Source organism: Myotis myotis, unplaced genomic scaffold (genome assembly GCF_014108235.1).
Source record: "Myotis myotis isolate mMyoMyo1 unplaced genomic scaffold, mMyoMyo1.p scaffold_m19_p_3, whole genome shotgun sequence".
NCBI classification, from domain to species: domain Eukaryota; kingdom Metazoa; phylum Chordata; class Mammalia; order Chiroptera; family Vespertilionidae; genus Myotis; species Myotis myotis.
Window position 1 is genome coordinate 104,206,800 of NW_023416335.1, and position 25,734 is coordinate 104,232,533.

At 39.7% G+C, this 25,734-nt stretch overlaps 2 protein-coding genes across 3 annotated transcripts in view; one reads left to right on the plus strand and one right to left on the minus strand.

Annotated features, from left to right (window-relative positions):
• Positions 1-1,084: 1,084 nt before the first annotated feature.
• LOC118651763 (60S ribosomal protein L21-like) lies at positions 1,085-16,945 on the minus strand. Of its 2 annotated transcripts, XM_036301262.1 has the most exons (4): positions 16,935-16,945; positions 16,764-16,767; positions 6,373-6,383; positions 1,085-1,631 (listed from the first exon to the last, which is right to left on the minus strand). In XM_036301262.1, exon 4 carries the CDS (start codon positions 1,615-1,617, stop codon positions 1,135-1,137), a length of 483 nt encoding a protein of 160 aa, XP_036157155.1. In that variant the 5' UTR covers positions 1,618-1,631; positions 6,373-6,383; positions 16,764-16,767; positions 16,935-16,945; the 3' UTR covers positions 1,085-1,134. The 2 variants fall into 2 exon arrangements, with proteins under 2 accessions (XP_036157155.1, XP_036157154.1); XM_036301261.1 differs by lacking the exon at positions 6,373-6,383 and having other exon boundaries at positions 16,763-16,767.
• The window catches only part of SOHLH2 (spermatogenesis and oogenesis specific basic helix-loop-helix 2), a 139,245-nt gene continuing 122,315 nt past the window's right edge, over positions 8,805-25,734 (plus strand). Inside the window, exons 1-2 of the mRNA XM_036298940.1 lie at positions 8,805-8,840; positions 9,836-10,047. Coding sequence (XP_036154833.1) covers positions 8,805-8,840; positions 9,836-10,047 — 248 coding nt within the window. The remainder of the gene's footprint in view (positions 8,841-9,835; positions 10,048-25,734) is intronic.

A 25,734-nucleotide genomic window follows, 5' to 3' on the forward strand; every position in this document is an offset into this window, starting at 1 on the left:
GTGTGGGCAGTTATTCAGGCAGAGGGAATTCAGAATTTCTACTGGGTGGCAGTGCACCTGTGTCTGTACAAAAATCACACCCAGCTGAGGCTTCCAGTGACTCCTAAGAGAAGTCTATTGAGTGGTGTGCCTCGGAGACCTGCTCGCTGGAGACATGCGAAGGTGATGTCAGATGTCTGCGGCTGGGGATGGGGAGGCTGCACTTACTGCTGTGGGCGTGGTGGTCCTTTGGAGGTGGAGATCCCAGGCTCTGTGAGTCTGCAGCTGGGGCAACAGGATTTTGGCTGGAGTGGCTGCCGGGTTGCGGGCAGTGTCCAAGGCCTGTCTGGGTGGTGGTGCTGATGAGTTCTTAGAAGAGGCCGCTCTCCCCTTTAAGATGGCGTGGGCTCCGTGCCCCAGTCCCACAGTCCCGGGAGTGCCGCAGCGGTGGTAATCTCTCCATGTCCCAGAGAGCCTGGTCTGCCAGCCTCTGCTGCTCCTGCGGGATTTAACTGTCCCTCACTTACTCACACACACACCACACACTCTCCATTCATCCCCTCACTCAGTCACTTCCTATCGCTCACCTCTGTCCTGCCAGCCGCCATCTTTTCAATCGCCATTAGTATTTTGATAAGGGTTGCAATGAATCTGTAAATTGCTTTGGGTAGTGTGGATATTTTAAGGATGCTAATTCTTCCTATGCATGAGCACAGTACAGTAGAACCTTGGTTCTTGAACTTAATTAGAATTAATATAAGTTGAATTAATCCATTCCAGATCTCCAAATAATTCCCTATTTTAACCTTTCTTATGTATATGACATGTCTAATGAACTGTTTAATCTATGAACAAAAAATTCTTAAATTTATTGAACCACTCCCTACTAGCCTTAAATGAATCACTTTCAGTACTCATTCCAGGAGTTTCTTTTAGGAGATTAGTATGCAGCATCTTCACTTTTTCACATATCACTGCCTCTGAAATGCTGTCACCAGCTAACTGCTTTTTATTTTTTTCAAATCAAAACAGTTTTTCTACCTCTTCAATTGCCTGTGATCATTGTTTCATGAGCACTTTTATACCCTTAGTAAAATCAATATTCTTTTTTTTTTTTTTATCAGCACATAAGTCTTTTTTATTTTTTCCCACTTATCATGCCATGAATTCATAGGGAATGGGTTCCAGCAGCTCAGGCTCCTTTCCATTGGTTCTCACAAAGTGTGCTTCTCTGGGTGGAGCAGGCTGACGCTTCAGTTGAACCCAGGCACCTTTCTCTTTGGCTTCCTTCTTTTTCTGATCATTTTCCTTCACACGTTTCAGGAAGCTATCTCGGCTCTTAGAGTGCTTAATATGCTCAATACGTACATTAATTCTCTTGGCAAGAATCTTGCCCTTAACTTGCTTTTTCACAATAATGCCCACTGCATGCTGGGTGACATTGTAGACTCTTCCAGTTTTGCCATGGTAACATTTGTGGGGCATTCCTTTTTGAACAGTGCCCATTCCCTTGATGTCCACAATATCACCTTTCTTGTAGATTCGCATGTATGTGGCCAAAGGAACAACTCCACATTTTCTAAAAGGCCAGGAGAACATATAGCGGGTGCCTCTCCTCTTCCCCTTTGTGTTAGTCATTTTGGCGAATTAGTCTGTGGGACCACGGTCGCGGGGAGCCACGCGCAGGGCCTACCTGGAAGATGTCAATATTCTTGATGGCCTTTTTTTTATTGTCTAAAGTTTTACATATGTCTCCTTTTCCCCCAATTGACCCCTCCCCCCAAAGCCATTCCTACCCCGGGCAATCCCCACCCCCCACTGTCTGTGTTCATTGGTTATGCTAACATACATGCATACAAGTCCTTTGGTTGCTCTCTAAACCCTCCTCCCTACCATTTGTCTCTGGATCTATTTTTTTTTTTTTTTAATATATTTTATTGATTTTTTACAGAGAGGAAGAGAGAGAGATAGAGAGTCAGAAACATCAATGAGAGAGAAACATCGACCAGCCGCCTCCTGCACATCCCCCACCGGGGATGTGCCCGCAACCCAGGTACATGCCCTTGACCGGAATTGAACCTGGGACCTTTCAGTCCTCAGGCCGACGCTCTATCCACTGAGCCAAACCGGTTTCGGCTCTGGATCTATTCTTGTTCATCAAATTATGTTGATCATTATATCCCACATATGAGTGAGATCATGTGATATTTATCTTTCTCTGACTGGCTTATTTTGTTTAGCATAATGCTCTCCAGTTCCATCCATGCTGTTGAAAATGGTAAAAATTCCTTCTTTTTTATAGTGGCACAGTATTCCATTGTATAGATATACCACAGATTTTAATCCACTCATCTGCTGATGGACACTTAGGCTGTTTCTAAATCTTAGCCATGGTGAATTGTGCTTCTATGAACATAGGGATGCATATGTCCTTTGTCATTGGTGTTTCTAGCTTCTTGGGATATATTCCTGGAAGTGGGATCACTGGGTCAAATGGGAGTTCCATTTTTAGGTTTTTGAGGAAACTCCATACTGTTCTCCACAGTGGCTGCACCAGTCTGCATTCCCACCAGCAGTGCAAAAGGGTTCCTTTTTCTCCATATCCTCTCCACACTTGTTGTTTGTTGATGATAGCCATTCTGACAGGTGTGAGATGATACCGCATTGTCATTTTGATTTGCATCTCTTGTATAATTAGTGACTTTGAGCATGTTTTCATATGTCTTTTGGCCTTCTGTATGTCCTCTTTCAAAAGTGTCAATTTAGGTTCATTGCCCATTTTTTGATTGGATTGCTTATCTTCCTTTTGTTAAGTTGTATGAGTTCCCTGTAAATGTTGAAGATTAAACCCTTATTGGTGATAACATTGGCAAATATGTTCTCCCATGCAGTGGGCTTTCTTGTTGTTTTGTTGATGGTTTCTTTTGCTGTGCAGAAACTTTTTATTTTGATGTAGTCCCATTTGTTTATTTTCTCTTTAGTTTCCATTGCTCTAGGAGCAGTATCAGTGAAGAAATTCCTTCGGCATATGTTTGCGATTTCGCTGCCTATAGATTCCTCCAGTATTTTTATGGTTTCCCATCTTATGTTTAAGTCCTTTATCCATTTTGAGTTTATTTTTGTGTATGGTGTGAGTTGGTGGTCTAGTTTCATCTTTTTGCATGTATCTGTCCAATTTTCCCAACACCATTTATTGAAGAGACTGTCTTGACTCCATTGTATGTTCATACCTCCTTTGTCAAATACTAATTGAGCATAGTGGTTTGGATCGATTTCTGGGTTCTCTATTCTATTCCATTGGTCTATATGTCTGTTCTTGTGACAGTACCAAGCTGTTTTGAAAACAGTGGCTTTGTAATACAGCTTGATATCTGTTATTGAGATCCCACCTACTTTGTTCTTCTTTCTCAGGATTGCTGCAGGTATTTGAGGTCTTTTTTTTTATTCCAGATGAATTTTTGGAACATTCGTTCTAGATCTGTGAAATATGCCGTTTGTATTTTAATGGGGATTGTATTGAATCTATAGATTGCTTTGGGTAGTATGGACATTTTGATGATGTTTATTCTACCAATCCATGAACATGGTATTCTTTGCTGATTTTTTGTTTAGAGGATTTTTCCAGTGGTGTTAGTGGGGTATTAAAGACCTCTACTATGACTGTATTGCTGTCAATCTCTCCCTTTATATCCTTTTTTACATATTTGGGTGCCTCTGTATTGGGTGCATATATGTGTACCAGAGTTATATTTTCTTGTTGGGTTTCTCCCTTTAGTATTATGAAGTGGCCTTCCTTATATTGTTATGACCTTCACTTTGAGGTCTAATTTGTCAGATATAAGTATTGCTACCCCATCTTTTTTTTCATTTTTATTCACCTGAAAAACCTTTTTCCATCCCTTCACCATCATTCTGTGCGAGCCCTTTGTTCCGAGGTGAGTCACCTGTAGACAGTAGATATGTCATTCATGTTTTCTTTTCCACTCAGCTACTCTATGTCTTTTTATTGGGGCATTTAATCCATTTACATTAAAGTCATTATTGATAGGTACTTGCTTGTCGCCATTTTTATTCTTTATGCTGGTGTTGCTTCTTCCGTTCCTATTTCTTTTTTTTACAGCAGTCCCTTTAGCATTTCTTGCATTGCTGGTTTGGTGGTAATAAACTCCCTTAGTCCTTTTTTGTCTGTGAAGCTCCTGATTTCACCCTCAACTTTAACTGATAGCCTTGCTGGTACAGTATTTTTATTTTTTATTTTTATTTTTTTTAAAATTAAGTTATGAAATTTTTTTTTAATATTTTATTGATTTTTTACAGAGAGGAAGGGAGAGGGATAGAGAGTTAGAAACATCGATGAGAGAGAAACATCGACCAGCCGCCTCCTGCACACCTCCCACTGGGGATGTGCCCGCAACCCAGGTACATGCCCTTGACCGGAATCGAACCTGGGACCTTTCAGTCCGCAGGCAGACGCTCTATCCACTGAGCCAAACCGGTTTGGCTGGTACAGTATTTTTAGATTCAGACCCTTGATTTGCATGACTTTGTATATTTCATTCCATTCCCTCTGGCCTGATTTTTTTTGCTGAGAAATAAGTTGATATTCTAATAGGAGATCCCTTGTAGGTAACTTTCTGTCATTCTCTGGCAGCCTTTAATATTCTTACTTTGTCTTTGGTCTTTGCCGATTTAATTATAAAATGCCTTGGTGTCAGTTTTGGGGGGTTCATCTTGTTTGGGACTCTGTGAGCTTCTTGGACTTGTGTGAGTTTTTCTCTACCTGATATCAGGGAATTTTTCTGTCATTATTTCTTCGAACAGGTTTTCTATTCCTTGCTCAGTTTCCTCTCCTCTGGGACCCATATTATGCAGATGTTGTTTCATTTCATGTTGTCCCAAAGTTCCCTTATGTTCTCCTCCTGTTTTTTAAGTTGTTTTTTTTTCTAGATGCTGCTCTGCTTGGGTTTTTTTTTCCTACTTTGTCTTCTAGCTCCTCTGCTTCTTCTGGTCTACTGTTGATGCTTTCTATTGAGTCCTTTATTACAGCAATGTCATTTTCATTTGTTCTTGGTTCTTCTTCATTTCCTCTAGGTTCTTACACATATTGTTGAATTTGTTTTCCAACCTTTTTAGCATTCTTATGTCCATTGCTCTGAATTTTTTTTCTGATACATTGCTTGCCTCCATTTTGTTTACTCTTTTTCCAGTGATTCCTTCTTTTCTTTTGTATGCAGGATTTTTTTGTCTCCCCATGATCGCTCCTCTTAAGGTGTCTGGGTATGTAGCTCTCACTCTCTCCTGTGTTGACTTAAAGGCACAAAATACAGCATGAGAAGACACAATGCACATGGCAGCAAACTCAAATGTATTCACAATACTAATGACCCCATATAAAGGTGACCACCAGAGAATTAGGGGGTAGAAAAGAGTGCAAAAATGATATTGAGAAAAGGAAAAATGTAAGAGAGAAAAGAAAGGGAAGAAAAAAAGAAAGTGGAAAAAGTATATGTATATGGGGAGAAAATTCCAATAAATTACTACTAATCTAAAAAATGCAAATAAGAAAACTCCAGAGATAAATGCAAACAATAAAAAACAACTAATCCAAAAAATGAAACAACAAACACCCAAATAACAAACACTCAGATGAATCTGAGGAAGCAGAACTTAGTTCCAAAAGGTAAGGCCAAGGAATTGAATGAATGGGGAAATAGCCACAATTCAGTATAGAGGAAGTTGAAAGAGAATGAATGTACAGAAGAAAAGTAAAAAACAAAATACAAAGAAAGAATATATACATACATACATATATGTATACATATATATATGAAAATTTACATAAAAATTCCTTGTTCTTTAATCTATCTATCTATGTATTCATATACTATTAGAAAAGGGGAATAGAGAGTAGATGGGCCGGAGTTGGTGATTGGAATTAATTAGGCTCTTAGTAGAAGAGGAGAACAAACAAGGAGTGGAAAAACAGAAGCACAAAAAAGGAAAAAAAATAAATCAAATTAAGAAACAATCAAACAAACAACAACAAGACAGAATGAAAGAGGAAAAAAATTAAAAAAAGGAAGAAATGAAAAAATTTGGATAGTGAAGAAAGAGAAGAGAGAAATGTCCATGGACTTGGAACAGGGGAGAGGAAACTAGGTATATGAGTAAGGTCAATTTTTAACAGAGAGTAAAAAGAAAAGCTAGAGAAAAACTAAAGCAAGAACAGGGTAAGAGAAACATGAGAAAAAGGGGAAAAATGAGGAAAAGAGTGTTGGCATAAAGGAAAAATTGAGATAGAGTAAAATAATGGTAAAAGCAACATAAAAATAGAATGTAGAACACTAATCCCCAAATAAAATAAAATAAAGAAAAAATAAAATAGGGAGAAACGAAGATGGCGGCATAGGTAAACACCGGAGATTGCTGCCTCAAACAACCCCTTCAAAAATACAACTAAAAGACAGAACAGACATCATCCAGAACCACAGGAATGCTGGCTGAGTGGAAATTCTACAACTAGAAGGAAAGAGAAAACCATACCAAGACTAAGAGGAGGTGCAGTATGGAAGTAAAATACTAAGGTGTGGAGGTGCATGCGGAGCAGGCTGGCGGCTGAGGGCGTGGTTGTCATTTTCAATCGGGAGGGAGTCTCAGGCTCTGAGGTCCAGTTACGGGTGAGTCTCCAGGGACCTAGACTCATACGGGAGAAACGGGACTGTCTGGCATTGGTCGGAACTCAAGGGCAGCTTTCTCTCCGAGGGGCTTGCAGCGATTACCGGGACACTGAGAAGCAGAGCTTCTGAGGGCAAGACTGAGAGCAGCCATAACTGCTAGCCCCGACCTGTTGATCCCGTGGGACCTGCCCCACCCAAGCCCGGCAGGGAGGCTTTTGCTGGATAGCCTCAGGCAAAGGCTAGATTAGCACCTCCCTAGAGATCCAGGAGCCAGGAAGCCCAGAGGTCAGAGTGGGACCATCCAGTTTCCAGCTCTGTGGAACCATAAAGGACACACTCAGGGGGCAGACTCAGTGAGCACCAAAGCTCCATTGAAGCAAGTCTTGCCCTAGAGGGGTATCTCCAGCCCAGTTCTCCCACTGCAGACACAGCTGACTCTCACAGCCAATTGGCCTGGAGGTCAATTCCTCCCAGTGATAACTACAACAATCAAGGCTTAACTACAACAAGGCTGTGCACAAAGCCCACAAGGGGGTTCACCAAGAGGGTCCTCCTCAGGTAATTGGGGAGGCTGAACCACTGGGCCCTAGAGGACACTCAGCACAGAAAACCACTTTATCAACACAGCGAAGCATAAAAAATGTGGAGACAAAGAAACAGGACACAAATGACAGAAATGGAGGAAAGCAAACTACTGGATATAGAGTTCAAAACCACACTTTTAAGGTTTTTCAAGAATTTTCTAGAAACTGCCGATAAACTTAATGAGACCTACAAGAAATCTAATGAGACCCTCGAGGTTGTGATAAAGGACCAACTAGAAATTAAGCATACACTGACTGAAATAAAGAATATTATACAGACTCCCAACAGCAGACCAGAGGAGCGCAAGAATCGAGGCAAAGATTTGAAATACGAAGAAGCAAAAAACACCCAACCGGAAAAGCAAAATGAAAAAAGAATCCAAAAATACAAAGATAGTGTAAGGAGCTTCTGGGACAGCTTCAAGCGTACCAACATCCGAATTATAGGGGTGCCAGAAGAAGAGAGAGAGCAAGATATTGAAAACCTATTTGAAGAGATAATGACAGAAAACTTCCCCTACCTGGTGAAAGAAATAGACTTACAAGTCCAGGAAGCACAGAGAACCCCAAACAAAAGGAATCCAAAGAGGACCACACCAAGACGCATCATAATTAAAATGCCAAGAGAAAAAGTCAAAGAGAGAATCTTAAAAGCAGCAAGAGAAAAACAGTTAGTTACGTACAAGGGAGTACCCATATGAATGTCAGCTGATTTCTCAACAGAAACTTTGCAGGCCAGAAGGGAGTGGCAAGAAATATTCAAAGTGATGAATGCCAAGAACCTACAACCAAGACTACTTTATCCAGCAAAGCTATCATTCAGAAGTGAAGGTCAGATAAAGAGCTTCACAGATAAGAAAAAGCTAAAGGAGTTCATCACCACCAAACCAGTATTATATGAAATGCTGAAAGGTATCCTTTAAGAAGAGGCAGAAGAAGAAAATGGTAAAGATACAAATTATGAACAACAAATACACATCTATCAACAAGTGAATCTAAAAATCAAGTGAATAAATAATCTGATGACCAGAATAAATCAAGGTATATATTTGACAAAGAAATTGTTTGCTGTATATAGACCAAATTGTTGACAGTTGTTGCTTCTAGGGAGGGGATTGAATTAGGATATGAGAAATGAGTGAAGGGAGACTCACTTTTTTTTTTTTTTAACAAAAGGGTAGAAAATTAGAAGATAGAAGTGAGAAGTGCAGAAGCTTTGCTTACTTTGAACTCACTTGCCTCGGGTCTTGCACCTCGCATGTTCTTCCCAGCAGTCCTTGAGAAAATAGGCTGAAGGGGCAGGGAACACCATGGTGGGCCACCTACAACAGCATCCTGCCCCACATAATTGTGTGTTTGAGAAGCTGCCTTTCTTTTTGTACAGGTGTTTCTAATTCCTTCCCCCACCTCTTTTGGCTTCAACTCTGGTCAGTTCCCAAATTTGTTTTCTCATGTGGAGCTGTTTAGGCTAGGGCCTGACATTTCCAACTGTCTACTGAATGCAAGCATGTCCATTCTTTGACATTTTCAGTAGTATGTGTTCAGTAGCTATGGGGAATAGAAGATGAAGATGGAAATTTCTGGGGTCCAACCCCAGCAGGTCCAGGGGTCCCCAAAGGTGTGGATGGAGTCGGTGAAGAAAGAATGACACAGAGACAGCATTCAGTTGATCAGCAGCCTAGCCAGGATCTCCAGCCAAGTTCTGTTCAGGATCTCCAGCGAAGTTCTGTTCAGGATCTCCAGCCAGGTTCTGGTTAGGATCTCCAGCCAGGTTCTGTGTCCATGTTCCCTTGCTAGGTTCTCCAGCTAGGTTCTGTCCAGGTTCTCCATCCAGGTTCAGTCACCAGGTTCTAGTCAGGTTCTCTTGCCATGTTCTATCCAGGTTCTGTAGCCAGGTTCTGTCTCTAGGTTCTTCAGCCATGTTTTCTCGCTAGGTTCTGTCTCTAGGTTCTGTGGCCAGTTTCTGTCCAGGATCTTTTGCCATGTTCTCTCGCTAGGTTCTGTCTCTAGGTTCTGTGGCCAGTTTCTGTCCAGGATCTTTTGCCATGTTCTCTCCAGCGAAGTTCTTCTGTCTCTAGGTTCTGTGTAGGTTCTGTGTCTAGGTTCTGTGTCCTGTTGTCTTGTTACATCTGTATTTATACCAGTTGATTCCAATCCTATCAATCTCTATTCCAAAGGTTAGGGCATTTCTTATCTCCATTCCAGGGAGTAAAGATTATGTAGCTTCAGCATGATTGTTCGTAGTTAAAGTGATTAATTACCCACCTGGCACTTAGTTAAGGGGTTTTATTCCCTCCCTAACTTCAGGGAAAAATCCCTACCTGGGGAAACAACCTTTCTCAGAGAGGTGACCTTGGTTAAAACACATAGTGCCAAGAAGGTGAGCAAACATATTAAGAACAGTATGCCATATATGCCAGGTCCCTTGAAACAGCAAGGATGGACTGGCTCCCGGCATCTGACCACTGAGTCTTGTTGTATAGTCACTCATTGTGTAATTTGTGAACTTTATTTTGTCCTCTCATATATGACATTTTTTTCTCTGTGCTCAAATATTAATCATGTGATACTTTTGCTTTTTTCCTTCTCTTTCAGGCAAAAATAGACCTCTTATTAGTTGGAGATGTCACTGTTCAATACCTGTCTGATATTGTACAGAAATTGTTTTCAAATATAGCAAAAGTCACCATAACCATTAGTGATGTGAGGAAGGCAGCAGCACTTCTGAATGAGTGCACATTCAACATGGTTTTCCTGAAGATGACTTTACCAACTGCCAAGGAGCTGGAAGCTGTCAAATTAATTAGGTAAATTCCCAAAATCTTGATTCTATACATTTAGAATAGTTTTTATTAATACCCATTTCTAGTCTGGCCAGTGTGGTTCAGTAGATTGTGTCATCCCATGCACCAGGAGGTTATGATTTAATTTCTGGTGAAGGTATATGCCAAGGTTGTGGGCTCTATCAGCAGTAGGGGGAGTGTAGGAGGCAGCCAATTGATGTTTTTCTTCCTAACCTCTTCCTTCCTCTCTAGAATCAATAAAAACATGTTAAAAAAAAAAAGAACAACGCACATATTTCTATAAAAGTCCATAAAAATGATAGTATTTCTAATTTAATTTTTAAGATGAAGGATATTTTTGTGGGCAAAATCTACATACTTTTAAAAATATATATTTTTTTTATTGATTTCAGAGAGGGAGAGAGAAGGAGAGAGAGAAGAAACATCAGTGATGAGAGAGAATCATTGATCGGCTGCCTCCTGCACACCCCACACTGGGGATCGAGCCCACAACCTCAGCAGTGTCCTTGACTGGAATCGAACCCAGGACCCTTCAGTCTACAGGCCGATGCTTTATCTACTGAGCCAAACTGGCTAGGGCCATACATGTTGTTTTTATTTTATTTGACATACTATTATAAAAATTATCATTTTAACTTAAAAAATAATAGGTGTGGCCCTGACCAGTTTGGTTTTGTGGTTAGAGTATCAGCCTGTGGACTGAAGGGTCCTGGGTTTGATTCCCAGTCAAGGGCACATACCTCGGTTGAAGGTTTGCTCCCAGGCCCTAGTTGGGGAGTGTGTGGGAGGCAACCAGTTGATGTGGCTCTCTCACATAAATGTTTCTCTCTTAATTGGTTCCTCTACCCTCCCTTTCGCTCTTTCTGAAAATCAATGGAAGCTGTCAAATTAATTAGGTAAATATCCTCGGTGAGTATTAAAAAAATTCAAAAGTAATAGGTGTGGATGAAAATGTAAGAATTAATTGTTCATAGAAATTTATTTGGTATATAATGCTTACTTTAATCGCATAGAGATTCATTTTTAATAACTATGTCATTAAAATGGCAAATCTTTTAGAATTCATAAACTGTCATGGTAGCTACTGAAGCAGGTGAATAATCTTAGCTTCATGGCATGTTATCTGTGGACTGAAGATGTTTCTCTTAAAAGATATCCTAATGTGGAAGAGCCCTGAAGCTCTCTGTATCCGCAGATCAATACCACCTATAATATTTTTAAAGCTTCATATAAGTTCTGCTTCTGTTTGAGCCCCGCCACTCTCAAGATTTGGAGTCTAGTGTTGTGAGAGTTAGGCTCTTCCTTGCCTTACTATCTAGGATTTTGAGCTATTTAGGATGTTTTAAAACAGGGATAAGTCAGAACAAATTTGCTCACCTTTTATATGAAAACTTGATAGAAAAAGTATAATTGTAGATAATATTCAAATATATAAGGACTTTTCAGAATTATAGGACAGGTTTTTCTAGGCTAAAGAACTGAGTTCAGAAACAATATTGTGGTCCCTGAATCAAAAGGAGGGAGCATATTATGTTAGCAGAAAAAAATGTTGGAATGACAAAAAGCCAAAGACGCTGAGTTACTTGTTAAAGAGAAAGAGACTGACAGATAGACAGACATTACTCCTGGAATTTGTTAGAACAGTTGGTCTTCTTCATTCCTTTTGGCTTTATGCTGGGAATATGAATTCTAGACAAACCAGCAAACTACCTCAAAATAGATTTTACTTCCAAAACATGCTGTGAACTATTTTCCTTCTGAAGATATGTCTATCTATCCTATATAATAAAAGCCTAATATGCAAATCAACCAAACAATGGAATGACCGGTCGCTATGACACGCACTGACCACCAGGGGTCAGATGCTCAACACAGGAGCTGCCTCTAGCCGGAGGCCCAGGTCAGCCAAGGCAGGTACAAGCAGGGGCCCCCCATTGCCCTGCCGGTTGCCCCCCAGAGGGAGGCAACTGGTGGTGGGGGGCAGGGCCAGCAAGTGGGCAACGCCAGGCCAGCCAAGGTGGGTGCCAGTGGGGGCCCCCTGATCGCCCCGCTGGTTGCCCCACAGATTGGCCCTGATCACCAGCCAGGCCTAGGGATCCTACCCGTGCACAAATTTCATACACCGGGTCTCTAGTCTATATTTAAAAGCTTAATATGCTAAGTGCCCAACCGTTCAACCAGTTGCTATGATGCATACTGACCATCAGGGGGCAGACACTCCAACCAGTAGGTTAGCTTGCTGCTGGCATCCGGCCCATGGGGGCTGAGAGAGATGGGCCATACACGCCCTGGAGCCCTTCCCAGGGTTCCTCCCCGGCCCTGATTGCACCATGATTGCATCAGTGGGTTTTCTCAGCCTGGCCTGTGCTCTCTCACAATCTGGGACCCCTCAGGGGATGTCAGAGAGCTGGTTTCAGCTTGATCCCCGCAGGCCAGGCTGAGGGACCCCACCCACTGGGCCTCTAGTTTTATTATATATCTTACAACAAAAACACCTCCTATAGTCAGAGTTCCCCTGTTTGGGGATTCATAATAATATCTCATTTATAGAGTATTAAAAAGTTTTATAACAGCTTTACTAGGGAGGTAGGGAAAGATTTCATCATTCCTATTTGATAGCTTAGAAAACAGGCTGAGTTGACTTGCCTGAGACCACATGGGCTTCTTTTCACACAACTCAGACCAGAGCTTTTTTCTTTTTCCTTATTGTTCCTTCTAAGTCTGTAATTAATTGTCTTCTGTATTGCAGCCCCTTCATTTGTACCTCTGAAATTTAGTATAAGCCAAACTTAGTATAAACTAAATACACATATGGTTTGGGAGGAGCACTGGAACAAATTAGTATGACTGATCTCTGTCTTCACTCTCAGAGTACAATTCTTGCTGTGCCTCTCCGAATGGAGTAGACTTTGTATTTGCTCATTATTGAAACTACATTTTAAACAGGATAAGAATAGAGTTCTGTTTAAGAACAAGTTTTATGTCAAGGGGGCATTAATTAAAACCAGTAGGTTTGAGAAAAGAACTTTCTGTCTGATACTCACCTCTGAATTCTCCCTACTCTTGCTTCTTTGCTCTAAATAACATAGCTTTAAGATTTCTTAGCAGGAAAAAGAACGTAGATGAAGGTACTATATGTACACATATACGTATGGTATTTATACTATTTTGCTTTTTGTAAAATCATTTGTTTAAAAACAAAGGATAATTTGTGGAATACACTTGGATTTGGTCTTCTTGTCTTTTGTTACACTATTCTTAATACCTAGTATACATAGGTTTTCAGTAATAGCAAGTATTCAGTAACTTGCTGTAGGTGTGAGTGAGTGAGTGAGTAGGGCAGAAAATGAGTTCTAGCTTTTATGTTCCTCTCTGATAAAAAAACAACAGTGATATCTTCATAGAAGTTTTGCCTTTCATGATGGTTTAGAGACAAGAAATGTCTCTAAAATTTCCTTTTTTGCTCTCAGAATGGTTATGAGTTTATGATTTATGAATTATTTAAACCCTTGTACAGAATGTTTGTATTTTTGAATGACATTTGTTTTATTTATTTTAATCCTTTTAAAAAAATTTTATTTTATTGTTGACAATATTACAGATGTCTCCCATTTCCTCTCCACTTACATCCCTCCACCTAGCCCCTACCCACCCACCCAGGTCTTCACCACCCTATTGTTCATGTCAATGGGCTTTGCATGTAAGTATATAAGTTCTTTAGTTTATCTCTCCTCATCCTCACACCCCCACATGGAGGCATGTCAGTCTGTTCCATGGCTCCATTCTTCAGGTCTTATTTTGTTGGTCAATTCGTTTTGTTCATTAGATTCCACAAATAAGTGAGATCATGTGATATTTGTCTTTCTCAGATTGGCTTATTTCACTTAGCATAATAGTCTCCAGGTCCATATGGTATCCTGAAGGGTAAAACATCCTTTTTTTTTTTTTTTTTACAGCTGCATGGTATTCATTGTGTAAATGTCCCACAGCATTTTTATCCACTCATCCACTGATGGGTACTTGGGCTGTTTCCAAATCTTAGCTATTGTAAATAGCACTGCTATGAACATAGGGGTGCATATATTCTTTCTGATTGGTGTTTCGGGGGTCTTAGGATATCTTCCCAGAAGTGGTTGTGCTGGGTTACATGGCAATTCCATTTTGAATTTTTTTGGAAACTCCATACTGTTTACTGTAGTGGCTATACCAATTTGCATTCCCACCAGCACTGAACTAGTGTTCCCTTTTCTCTGCATCCTCACCAGCTCTTGTTGTTTGTTGATTTATTGAGCTATTCTGACAGGTGTGAAGTGATATCTCATTGAGCTTTTAATGACTAGTGATTTTGAGCATTTTTTTTCATATGTCTCTTGGCCATTTGTATATGCTCTTTGGAATAGTGTCTATTCAGGTCCTCTGTCCATTTTTAAATTAGATTGCTTGTCTTCCTTTTGTTGAATTGTATGAGTACTTTATATATTTTGGCAATTGACCCCTTATCAGATGTGTAATTGCCAAATATGTTCTCCCATACACTGGGTTCCCTTTTCATTTTGATGGTAGTTTCTTTTGCTGTGCAGAAGCTTTTCATTTTGATACTAGAGGCCCGGTGCACAAATTTGTGCATGGGTGGGGTCCCTCAGTTTGGCTGACGATCAGGGCCGATCCAGGTGGATTGGGGCCAGCTGGCTGTGGGGAGGGACTGCGGGAGGTTGGCGTCCCATAGGAGGTTGGCTGTGGGAGTGCACTGACTACCAGGGGGCAGCTCCTGCATTTAGCGTTTGCCCCCTGGTGGTCAGTGCATCCTCATAGCGACCGGTCGACTGGTCTTTTGGTCAACTGGTCATAACGGTCTCTTAAGCTTTTATATATATAGATAGTCCCATTTGTTTATTTTTTTCTTTGTTTCTTTTGCCCTAGGAGATGTATCAGCAAAAATGTTGCTATGTCTGATATTTTACTGCATATGTTTTTAAGAATTTTTATGGTTTCATTGCTTACATTTGAGTCTTTTATCCATTTTGGGTTTATTCTTGTGGATGATGTAAGTTGGTGGTCTAGTTTCATCTTTTCACATGTGTCTGTCCAGTTTTCCCAAAACCATTTGTTGAAGAGACTACATTTACTCCATTGTATGTGCTTGCCTCCTTTAGCAAATATTAATTGACCATAATGGTGTGGAGAGACCAATTTCTGGGGTCTCTGTTCTGATCCATTGCTATGTATGCCTGTCTTGTGCCAGTAACAGGAAGTTTTGAGTATAGTGGCTTTGTAGTATAGTTTGATAACTGATTTTATGATCTCTCTACTTTGTTCTTCTTTCAAAGGGTTGCTGCAGCTATTTGGGGTCCTTTATGATTCCATATAAATTTTTGGAAAATTTGTTCTAGTTATATGCAGAATGCCACTGGTATTTTAATAGGGTCTGCACTGAATCTATAGACTGCTTTGGGTAGTATGGACATTTTAATGATTTTAATTCTTCTAATCTATGAACATGGTATAGTCTTCCATTTGTTTGTATCTCCCTCTATTTCTTTTTTCAATGTTCCATAATTTTCCAAGTACAGGTCTTTTACTTCTTTTGTTAAGTTTATTCCTAAGTATCGTATTTTCTTGTTGTTGTTACAATGGTAAGTGGGATTTTTTTTTAGTTTTTCTTTCTGACAGTTTATTATTGGTGTATTAAAAATGCCAATTTCTGGGTGTTGATTTTGTATCCTGCTACCTTGCTGAATTGCTTTAGTAAGTCTAGTAGTTTCCTTGTGGAGTCTTTAGGGTTTTCTATGTGCAATATCATGTCATCTCTAAATAATGACAGTTTTACTTCCTCCTTTCCAATTGGGGTGCTTTTTAATCTCTTATTATCTGATTGCTGTGGTTTAGACTTCCAGTACTCATTTGAATAAGAGTGGTGAAGGTAGACATCCTTGTCTTTTTCCTGTTCTTAAGGAAAATGCTTTTAATTTTTGCCCATTGAGTATGATGTTGGCTGTAGGTTTGTCATATTTGACCTTTATGATGTTGAGGTGTTATCCCTGTATTTTGACTTTCCTGAGAGGTTTTATCAAAGTAAGGGTGCTTGCCTGGGAGAACCAAGATGGCGGCATAGGTTAACGCCGGAGTTTGCTGCTTTGAACAACTACTTCAAAAGTGAAACCAAAAAACGGAAGGGACATCACCCAGAACCACAGGAACGCTGGCTGAGTGGAAGTCCTACAACTAGGAGGAAAGAGAAACGCATACGGACACTCAGAGGAGGCGCAGTGCTGAAGTCAAATTCTGAGCGGGTGCTGGGACTCAGAGAGGCAGAGCCCCTGGGGACAGGACTGAGAGCCGCCATAACTGCTCTCTCCGGCCCACCCTGTTGATCCTGTGCGACCCGCCCCGCCCAAGCCCGGCACACAGGCATTTGCCGGATAGCCTCAGGCAAAGGCCAGATTAGCACCTCCCTAGAGGACAGAAGTTCTCTCACTGCTGACACAGCTGATTCTCATAGCCACTTGGCCTGGAGGTCAAACCCTCCCTGGAATTAGCTACAACAATCAAGATTTAACTATAAGACTGCGAACAAAGACCACTAGGGGGTGCACCAAGGAAGCATAACAAAATGCGGAGACAAAGAAACAGGACAAAATTGTCAATGGAAGATATAGAGTTCAGAACCACACTTTTAAGGTCTCTCAAGAACTGTTTAGAAGCCGCCGATAAACTTAATGAGATCTACAAGAAAACTAATGAGACCCTTGATCTTATATTGGGGAACCAACTAGAAATTAAGCATACACGGACTGAAATAACGAATATTATACAGACTCCCAACAGCAGACCAGAGGAGCGCAAGAATCAAGTCAATGATTTGAAATGCGAGGAAGCAAAAAACACCCAACCGGAAAAGCAAAATGAAAAAAGAATCCAAAAATGCGAGGATAGTGTAAGGAGCCTCTGGGACAGCTTCAAGCGTACCAACATCAGAATTATAGGGGTGCCAGAAGATGAGAGAGAGCAAGATATTGAAAACCTATTTGAAGAAATAATGACAGAAAACTTCCCCCACCTGGTGAAAGAAATGGACTTACAGGTCCAAGAAGCGCGGAGAACCCCAAACAAAAGGAATCCAAAGAGGACCACACCAAGACACATCATAATTAAAATGCCAAGAGCAAAAGATAAAGAGAGACTCTTAAAAACAGCAAGAGAAAGAAACTCAGTTATCTACAAGGGAATACTCATACGACTGTCAGCTGATTTCTCAACAGAAACTTTGCAGGCCAGAAGGGAGTGGCAAGAAATATTCAAAGTGATGAATACCAAGAACCTACAACCAAGATTACTTTATCCAGCAAAGCTATCATTCAGAATTGAAGGTCAGATAAAGAGCTTCACAGATAAGGAAAAGCTAAAGGAGTTCATCACCACCAAACCAGGATTATATGAAATGCTGAAAGGTATCCTTTAAGAAGAGGAAGAGGAAGAAAAAGGTAAAGATACAAATTATGAACAACAAATATGCATCTATCAACAAGTGAATCTAAGAATCAAGTGAATAAATAATCTGATGAACAGAATGAACTGGTGATTATAATAGAATCAGGGACATAGAAATGGAATGGACTGACTATTCTTGGGGGGGAAAGGGGTGTGGGAGATGCGGGAAGAGACTGGACAAAAATCGTGCACCTATGGATGAGGACAGTGGGTGGGGAGTGAGGGCGGAGGGTGGGGCGGGAACTGGGAGGAGGGGAGTTATGGGGGGAAAAAAAAGAGGAACAAATGTAATAATCTGAACAATAAAGATTTAATTAAAAAAAAAAAGAAATCAAAAAAAAAAAAAAAAGGGTGCTTGCCTTAACTGGTTTGGCTCAGTAGATAGAGCATTGGCCTGTGGACTGAAGGGTCCTAGGTTTGATTCCAGTCAAGAGCACATGTCCTCATTTGGGACATACAGGAGGCAGCCTATCAATGATACTCTCTCATCATTGATGTTTTTATCTCTCCCTTCCTCACTGAAATCAATAAAATACAGGCAGTCCTCGGGTTACGTCAGACTTGACATACATCATTTCATGGTTAGGTCACCATCTCCCATTTATTTATAGAAAAAAGTTCCGTCATTTTGACATATGTACATATGTGCTTTATGTTTTTTATTTATTTACTACAAGTAAAGGTAAGGGATTGTTACCTTTATTTTAAAATTTTTTTACTGTTTCACTTCATTACTGCTGTGTATGTGCTCCATATGAGTGACGTAGGTGCTTATGTAGGTGTGTTCTGACTTACGGCAAAAATCGCATTACATTGCACCGTAGGAACAGATCTCTGATGTAACCCAAGGACCTACTGTATATTAATAAAAAGGGTGCTGGATTTTGTCGAATGCTTTTTCTGGGTCTATTGATGTGATCATGTAATTTTTATTTTTCATTTTGTTTAAGTGATGTATCAAATTTATTGATTTGCAAATATTGTACCAGCCTTGTATCCCCATAATAAAACCCAGTTGATCATAGCATTTGAATTTTGTCATAGATTGCTGGATCTGATTTGCTAATATTTTGTTGAGGACTTTAGCATCAATGTTTGTCAGGGATACTGGCCTATAGTTTTCTTTCATTGTAGTGTCTCTTTCTGGTTTTGGATTTAGGATAATGCTGGCTTCATAAAAAAAGCTTGAAAGTGCTCCTTCCTCTTGAATTTTTTGGAATCGTTTGAGGAGGATAGGTATTAGCTCTTCTTTGAATGGTAAAATTCTCCTGTAAGTCCACCCAATCCTGGACTTTTGTTTGTTGGGAGTTTTAAATTATGGCTTCCATTTCATCAGTTTGCCTATTCAGGTTTTCTAATTATTCCTGATTGAGTTTTGGAAGATTATATGTTTCTAGGAATTTGTTCATTTCATCCACATTGTCCAGTTTGTTGGCATATAGTTGTTCATAGTATTTGCTTATAATCCTTTGGATTTCTGTGGTGTCCATTGTTCTATCACCTCTTTTGTTTGTGATTTTATTTATTTGGGTCCTCTCTCTTTCTTTCTTGATGAATCTGCCTAAGGGTTCATCAGTCTTGTTTATCCTTTCAAAGAACCAGCACTTGGATTTATTGATCTTTTGTACTGTTTTGTTTTTGGTCTCTATGTCTTTATTTCAGCTTTGATTTTTATTATTTCCTTCCTTCTACTTCCTCTGGGATTTTCTTGTATTCTCTTTCCAGTTCATTTAGTTGTAGAATTATATAGTTTATTAGTGATTTTTCTTGTTTCTTGAGATAGGCCTGTAGTGCTATGAACTTCCCTCTCAGGACTGCTTTTGCTGTATCCTATAGGTTTTGTTTTTTTTTGTGTGTTCATTTACATTTGTTTCCAGGAAGTTTTTAATTTCTTGCTTGATCTCATTGGTAACTCACTCATTTTTAAAACATGCTATTTAGCCTCCATGTATTTGAGTATTTTTGATTTTTTTTATTATAGGTGATTTCTAACTTCATGCCATTATGATCTGAGAAGATGATTAGTATTATATCAATCTTCGTTAATTTGCAAGGACTTGTTTTGTGCCCTAACTTTTTGTCTATCTTTGAGAATGTTCCATATGCACATGAGAAAAATTTATATTCTGCTGCTTTAGGGTGAAATGTTCTGTATATTTCCATTGGATCCATCTTATCCAGTGTGTCATTTAAAGCCTCTGTTTCCTGGTTAATATTTTGTTTCACAGATCTATCAAGTGATGTCACATGGGTGTTAAAGTCCCCTACTATGACTGTATTGCTGTCAACCTCTCCCTTAAAGTCCACCAGGAGTTGTTTTATGTACTTGGGTGCTCCTATATTGAGTGCATATATGTTTACATGGGTTATATTTTCTTACTGAGTCATTCCCTTTAGTATTCATGAAGTGGCCTTCTTTGTCTCTTATTATAGCCTTTGTTTTGAAGACTCTTTTGTCTGATATGAGTATTGATAACCCAGCTTTTTTTCACTTTCCATTTTCATGGAATATATTTTTCCATCCCTGCACTCTCAGTCTGTGTGTATCTTTTGTTCTGAGGTGAGTTTCCTGTAGACAGCATATATATGGATCATGCTTTCTTATCCATTCAGTCACCCTATGTTTTTTGATTGGAGCATTTACTCCATTTACATTTAAGTTTGTTATTTGTAGGTATTTCTTTATTGCCATTTTTATTTTCTTTATGCCTATGAAGCCCTCGCTCTCATTTTTTCTTCTTCTTCTTAAAGCAATATATTTAACGTTTCTTGCATTGCTGGTTTGGTGGTAATGTGCTCCTTTAATCCTTTTTTTTTTTTTGATCTGGAAAGTTTTCTATTTCACCATTAATTTTAATTGATAGCTTTGCTGGATACAGCAGTCTTCGATTCAGGCCTTTGCTTTTCATTACTTTGAATACTTATTTCCATTTCCCCTCTGGCTTGAAGTGTTTCCATCGAGGATTCAGCTGACATTCTAATAGGAACACCTTTGTAGGTAATTTTCTCTCTCTTGCTGCTCTTAATATTCTTTGTCTTTAATGTTTGCCATTTTATTTTATTTATTTATTTATTTTTGCAGGGCCACATTTCACATTTTATTGCATTTTTCCCCCCACAATCACTGAATCCTGCTGGGCTGTGCCCAGGGCTCTGGAGGCAGGACCTGGAAGGTGAAGCTGTGCAGCAAGCCATTCCTGTGGAGGGGCTGCTGGAGGGACCCTGAGAGGATGACCTCGTGGCCATGGCTGGGAGAACCTGTCGAGGACTGAACCCCCCCAGCACCCACTTAGGTGGCCCTCAGGTCTCTCAGCCCTGTCTCCACACTGCCTCCAGGATGCTGCCCCCAAACAGAGGGTGTTTGCCATTTTAATTATGATGAACTCTTTGGGTTCATCTTGATTGGGATTCTGTGCCTCCTGAACTTGTGTGACATTTTCCTTCACCAGGTTGGCAAAGATTTCTGCCATTATTTCTTCAAACATGTTCTCAGTTCCTAGCTCATGTTCTTCTTCCCTTCTTGTATTCCTATGATGCAGATGTTTTTATGTCTCATGTTGTTCCAGAGCTCCCTTAAGCTATCTTCCAGCTTATTAATTATTTTTTCTATTTGCTGGTCTAATTGGGTATTTGTGTCTACCTTGTCTTCCAAATTGCTGATTCCATCCTCTGCTTCATCCAGTCTACTCTTAATTCCTCCTAGTGTGTTCTTGATGTCAGATATGTTATTCTTCATTTATATCTGGTTCTTATTCTTGGCATCTGTTTCCTTTCTCATGCTGTTATAATTTGCACTCAGTTCCTTAAGCATCTTTATAGCCATTGCTTTGGACTCCATTTCTGATAGGTTGCTTGCCTCCATTTCATTTAGTTCTTTTTCTGGAGACTCCTCCTTTTCTTTAATTTGTAGGTTGTTTTTTTTGTTTCCCCATTTTATCTGTCTCTTTTTGTTTCTATATATTATAGAGAAATGTTATATCTCCCATTCTTTGTGGGATGGCTTTATGTAGAAAGTGTTTTGAGGGGTTTAGTGGTGCTGTCTCTTTGTTCACCTGTGCTGGATGCTCTAGGATTGTGCCTTGTGTCCATTATTTGGGATCTCCTGCTATAACTGGGATTTGATTATTGATGTCCTGTTCATGGAAGGAACATCCCCTCTGACTTGTTGACAGTGAGGCTCAACTCCAATCTTGTCATGCCAGCTCTTATACGGGTTTGACATAACAGAACAAGACACAATAGGACTGAACCAAAACACCATCAAAATCAAGTTATGCAAAGAAACAACAGGAAAGACTAAGGAAAAAGAAGAGAAAGAAAGCAAAGACAAGGTAAAAAATATACTAAAAGACACGAGACCAAACACTTTAAGGGGATATAAAGACAGAGGGAGAAAGAAGAAGAAAATATGGCAATAAGGGAGCAAGGAGAAAGCTAAAAGAACTAGTATAGGAATGAAAAAGAAAAGGAAACAGAAAATAATGAAATAATGAATTTAGGGCAGTCAGCCAGCCTAAAAAACAAACAAAAAATAATAATAATGAATTTAAAATGTAGTAACAATATATTAAGATATAGGTAGGAAAAGTTAAACAGAAAAAGAGAGAAGAAAAAACAAAATAAAATGAGAAAAATAATAATAACTAAAAAGACAAAAAGTGAATAGAATTAATGGAAAGAGAAAAATTAGAGATATGTAAGAAAAAAGAGGGAAAACAGTGAACACAAAACAAAAACAAAACCCACTCCCACACACATACTTCAAAACCTTTAGGCCAGCAGTTCTCAACCGGTGGGTCACCAACCTGTGGGTTGAGACCCCTTTGGGGGTCGAACGACCCTTTCACAGGGGTCGCCTAAGGCCATCGGAAAACACTATATAATTACATATTGTTTTTGTGATTAATCACTATGCTTTAATTATGTACAATTTGTAACAATGAAAATACATCCTGCATATCAGATATTTACATTACGATTCATAACAGTAGCAAAATTACGGTTATGAAGTAGCAACGAAAATAATTTTATGGTTGGGGGTCACCACAACATGAGGAACTGTATTAAAGGGCCGTGGCATTAGGAAGGTTGAGAACCATAGCTTTAGGATCACTGTTTTTGGAGCTCACAGGATTTTGCTTTGATGTTATTGAATCTGGTCTGTTGGTGTGTCTATTGGGGGCCTCCCCGGAGCTTCTCTGGCCCTGGGCAACCTGATTGAGGCCAATAGTTTGTAGCCCCTATTAGTCCAGTGGGTGGGGCCTCCTTAGGTTAGAACCTGGGTCTGCTTGAGTCTCACACCTTGAGTTTCCAAGTTCTGAGCTGCTCTCCCTTATACCAAGGGCTCTGTTGGCATATCCTGGTCTTGGCCAGGATGGTATGTTCAGACTAGTGTTGGGAGTGGTGCCAGTAGCTTGTAGGACAGGGGGCTGGGCACTTTCTCTCCTTCCAATGCCTCAGCCTGGCTTTCTGGCTCCTATTTGCTGCCACATGCAGGGGAACATATTTCCAGCCTTGGGCTGTTCCCCCTTACCTCAGATCACTGCAAGTCGGTTTATAAGCAGCTGTTTTTTTAAAATTTTATTTTATTGTTTAAAGTATTAAAGATAGTAACACATTTGTCTCCGTTTTTCCCCCACCATTGACCTTCCCCCGGCCTCCCCTACCCCCCGGCACATCCCCTCACCCCACCCTCTCAGTGTCTTGTGTCCATTGGTTATACTTATATGGATGCATACAAGTCCTTCGGTTGATCTCTTACCTCCCCGCCCCCCCTCCAACACCCCCCAGCCTTCCCACTGTAATTTGACAGTCTGTCCAATGCTTCTCTGCCTCTGTATCTATCTTTTTGTTCATCAGGTTATAATGTTCTTTATTATCCATAAATGAGTGATGTCATGTGGTGTTTTTCTTTCACTTCCTGGCTTATTTCACTTAGCATAATGCTCTCCAGTTCCATCCATGCTGCTGCAAATGGTAAGAATTCCTTCTTTTTTTATAGCAGCATAGTATTCAATTGTGTAGATGTACCATAGTTTTCTAATCCATTCATCTGTTGATGGGCATCTAGGCTGTTTTCAAATCTTGGCTATTGTAAATTGTGCTGCTATGAACATAGGGGTGCATATATCCTTTCTGACTGGTGTTTCTGTTTTCTTGGGATATATTCCTAGAAGTGGTATTACTGGATCAAATGGCAGTTCCATTTTTAAATTTTTGAGGAAACGCCATACGGTTTTTCACAGTGGCTGCACCAGTCTGCATTCCCACCAGCAGTGAAGGAGTGTTCCTTTTTCTCCACATCCTCACCAGCACTTGTTGTTTGTTGATTTGTTGATGATAGCCATTTTGACAAGTGTGAGTGATACCTCATTGTCATTTTGATTTGCATCTCTCAGATGATTAGTGACTTTGAGCATGTTTTCATGTGCCTCTTGGCTTTCTGAGTGTCCTCTTTAGAAAAGATTCTATTTAGGTCCATTGCCCATTTTTTGATTGGATTGTTTATTTTCCTTTTGTTAAGTTGTATGAGTTCCCTGTAAATGTTGGAAATTAAATCCTTATCAGTGATAACATTGGCAAATACGTTCTCCCATGCAGTGGGCTTTCTTGTTGTTTTGTTGATGGTTTCTTTTGCTGTGCAGAAGCTTTTTATTTTGATGTAATCCCATATGTTTATTTTCTACTTAGTTTCTCTTGCCCTAAGATCTGTTTCTGTAAAGATATTGCTATGGCATATGTCTGCAATTTTGCTGCCTATGGGGTCTTGTAGGATTTTTATGGTTTCCTGTCTTACATTCAAGTCCTTTAGCTATTTTGAGTTTGTTTTTGTGTATGGTATAAGTTGGTGATCTAGTTTCATTTTTTTGCATGTATCTGACCAAATTTCCCAGCACCATTTATTAAAGAGGCTGTTTTGACTCCATTGTGTGCTCTTGTCTCCTTTGTCAAATATTGAGTATAATGGGTTGGGGCAATTTCTGGGTCCTCTATTCTGATCCATTGGTCTATATGTCCGTTCTTGTGCCAGTACCAGGCAGTTTTGAGAACCGTGGCTTGGTAATATAGTTTGATGTCTGGTATTGTGATCCCTCCAACTTTGTTCTTTCTCAGGATAGCTGTGGCTATTTGGGGTCTTTTTTTAATTCCAGACGAATTTTTGGAGAGTTTGGATCTTTGAAATATGCCGTTGGTATTTTAATAGGTATTGCATTGAATCTATAGATTGTTTTAAGTAGAATGGACATTTTAATGATGTTGATTCTACCAATCCATGAACATGGTATGTTCTTCCATTTGTTTATGTCTTCCTCTATCACTTTTTTAAATGTCCTGTAATTTTCTGAGTACAGGTCTTTTACATCCTTAGTTAAGCTTATTCCTAGGTATCTTAATTTTTTGGTGCAATGGTAAATGGGATTGATTTTCATTTCTCTTTCTGTGAGTTCATTATTGGTGAAAAGGCCATAGATTTCTGGGTGTTAATTTTGTATCCTGCTACATTACCAAATTCATTTATTAGGTCTAGTAGTTTTTTGATGGAGTCTTTGGGGTTTTCTATGTATAATATCATGTCGTCTGCAAATAAGGACAGTTTTACTCCTTCTTTTCCAATTTGGATGCCTTTTATTTTTTCTTCTTGTCTGATCGCTATGGCTAGTACTTCTAGTACTATGTCGAACAGGAGTGGTGAAAGTGGGCATCCTTGTTTTGTTCCTGTTCTTAGGGGAAATGGATTTAGTTTTTGCCCATTGAGTATGATGTTGGATGTAGGTTTGTCATATAGGGCTTTTATTATTATATGATTATGTGATTTTTGTTTCTCAGTTTGTTTATGTGATGTATCACACTTATTGATTTGTGGATATTGAACCATCCTTGCATCCCTGGAATAAATCCCACTTGGTCATGGTGTATGATCTTTCTAATGTATTGCTGAATCCGATTTGCTAGGATTTTGTTGAGGATTTTAGCATCTATGTTCATCAAGGATATTGGCCTGTAGTTCTCTTTTTTTGTGTGTTGTCTTTATCTGTTTTGGGGATTAGGGTAACGCTGGCTTCATAGAAAGAGCTTGGAAGTGTGCCTTCCTCTTGAATTTTTTGGAATAGTCTGAGGAGGGTAGGTTTTAGTTCTTCTTTGAATGCTTGGTAGAACTCCCCTGTAAAGCTGTCCACACCAGGGCTTTTGTTTGCTGGAAGG

Excerpts from the sequence above, each read along its gene's own strand:
- LOC118651763 (XM_036301262.1), bottom strand. The coding sequence starts at position 1,617 with ATGACTAACACAAAGGGGAAGAGGAGAGGCACCCGCTATATGTTCTCC.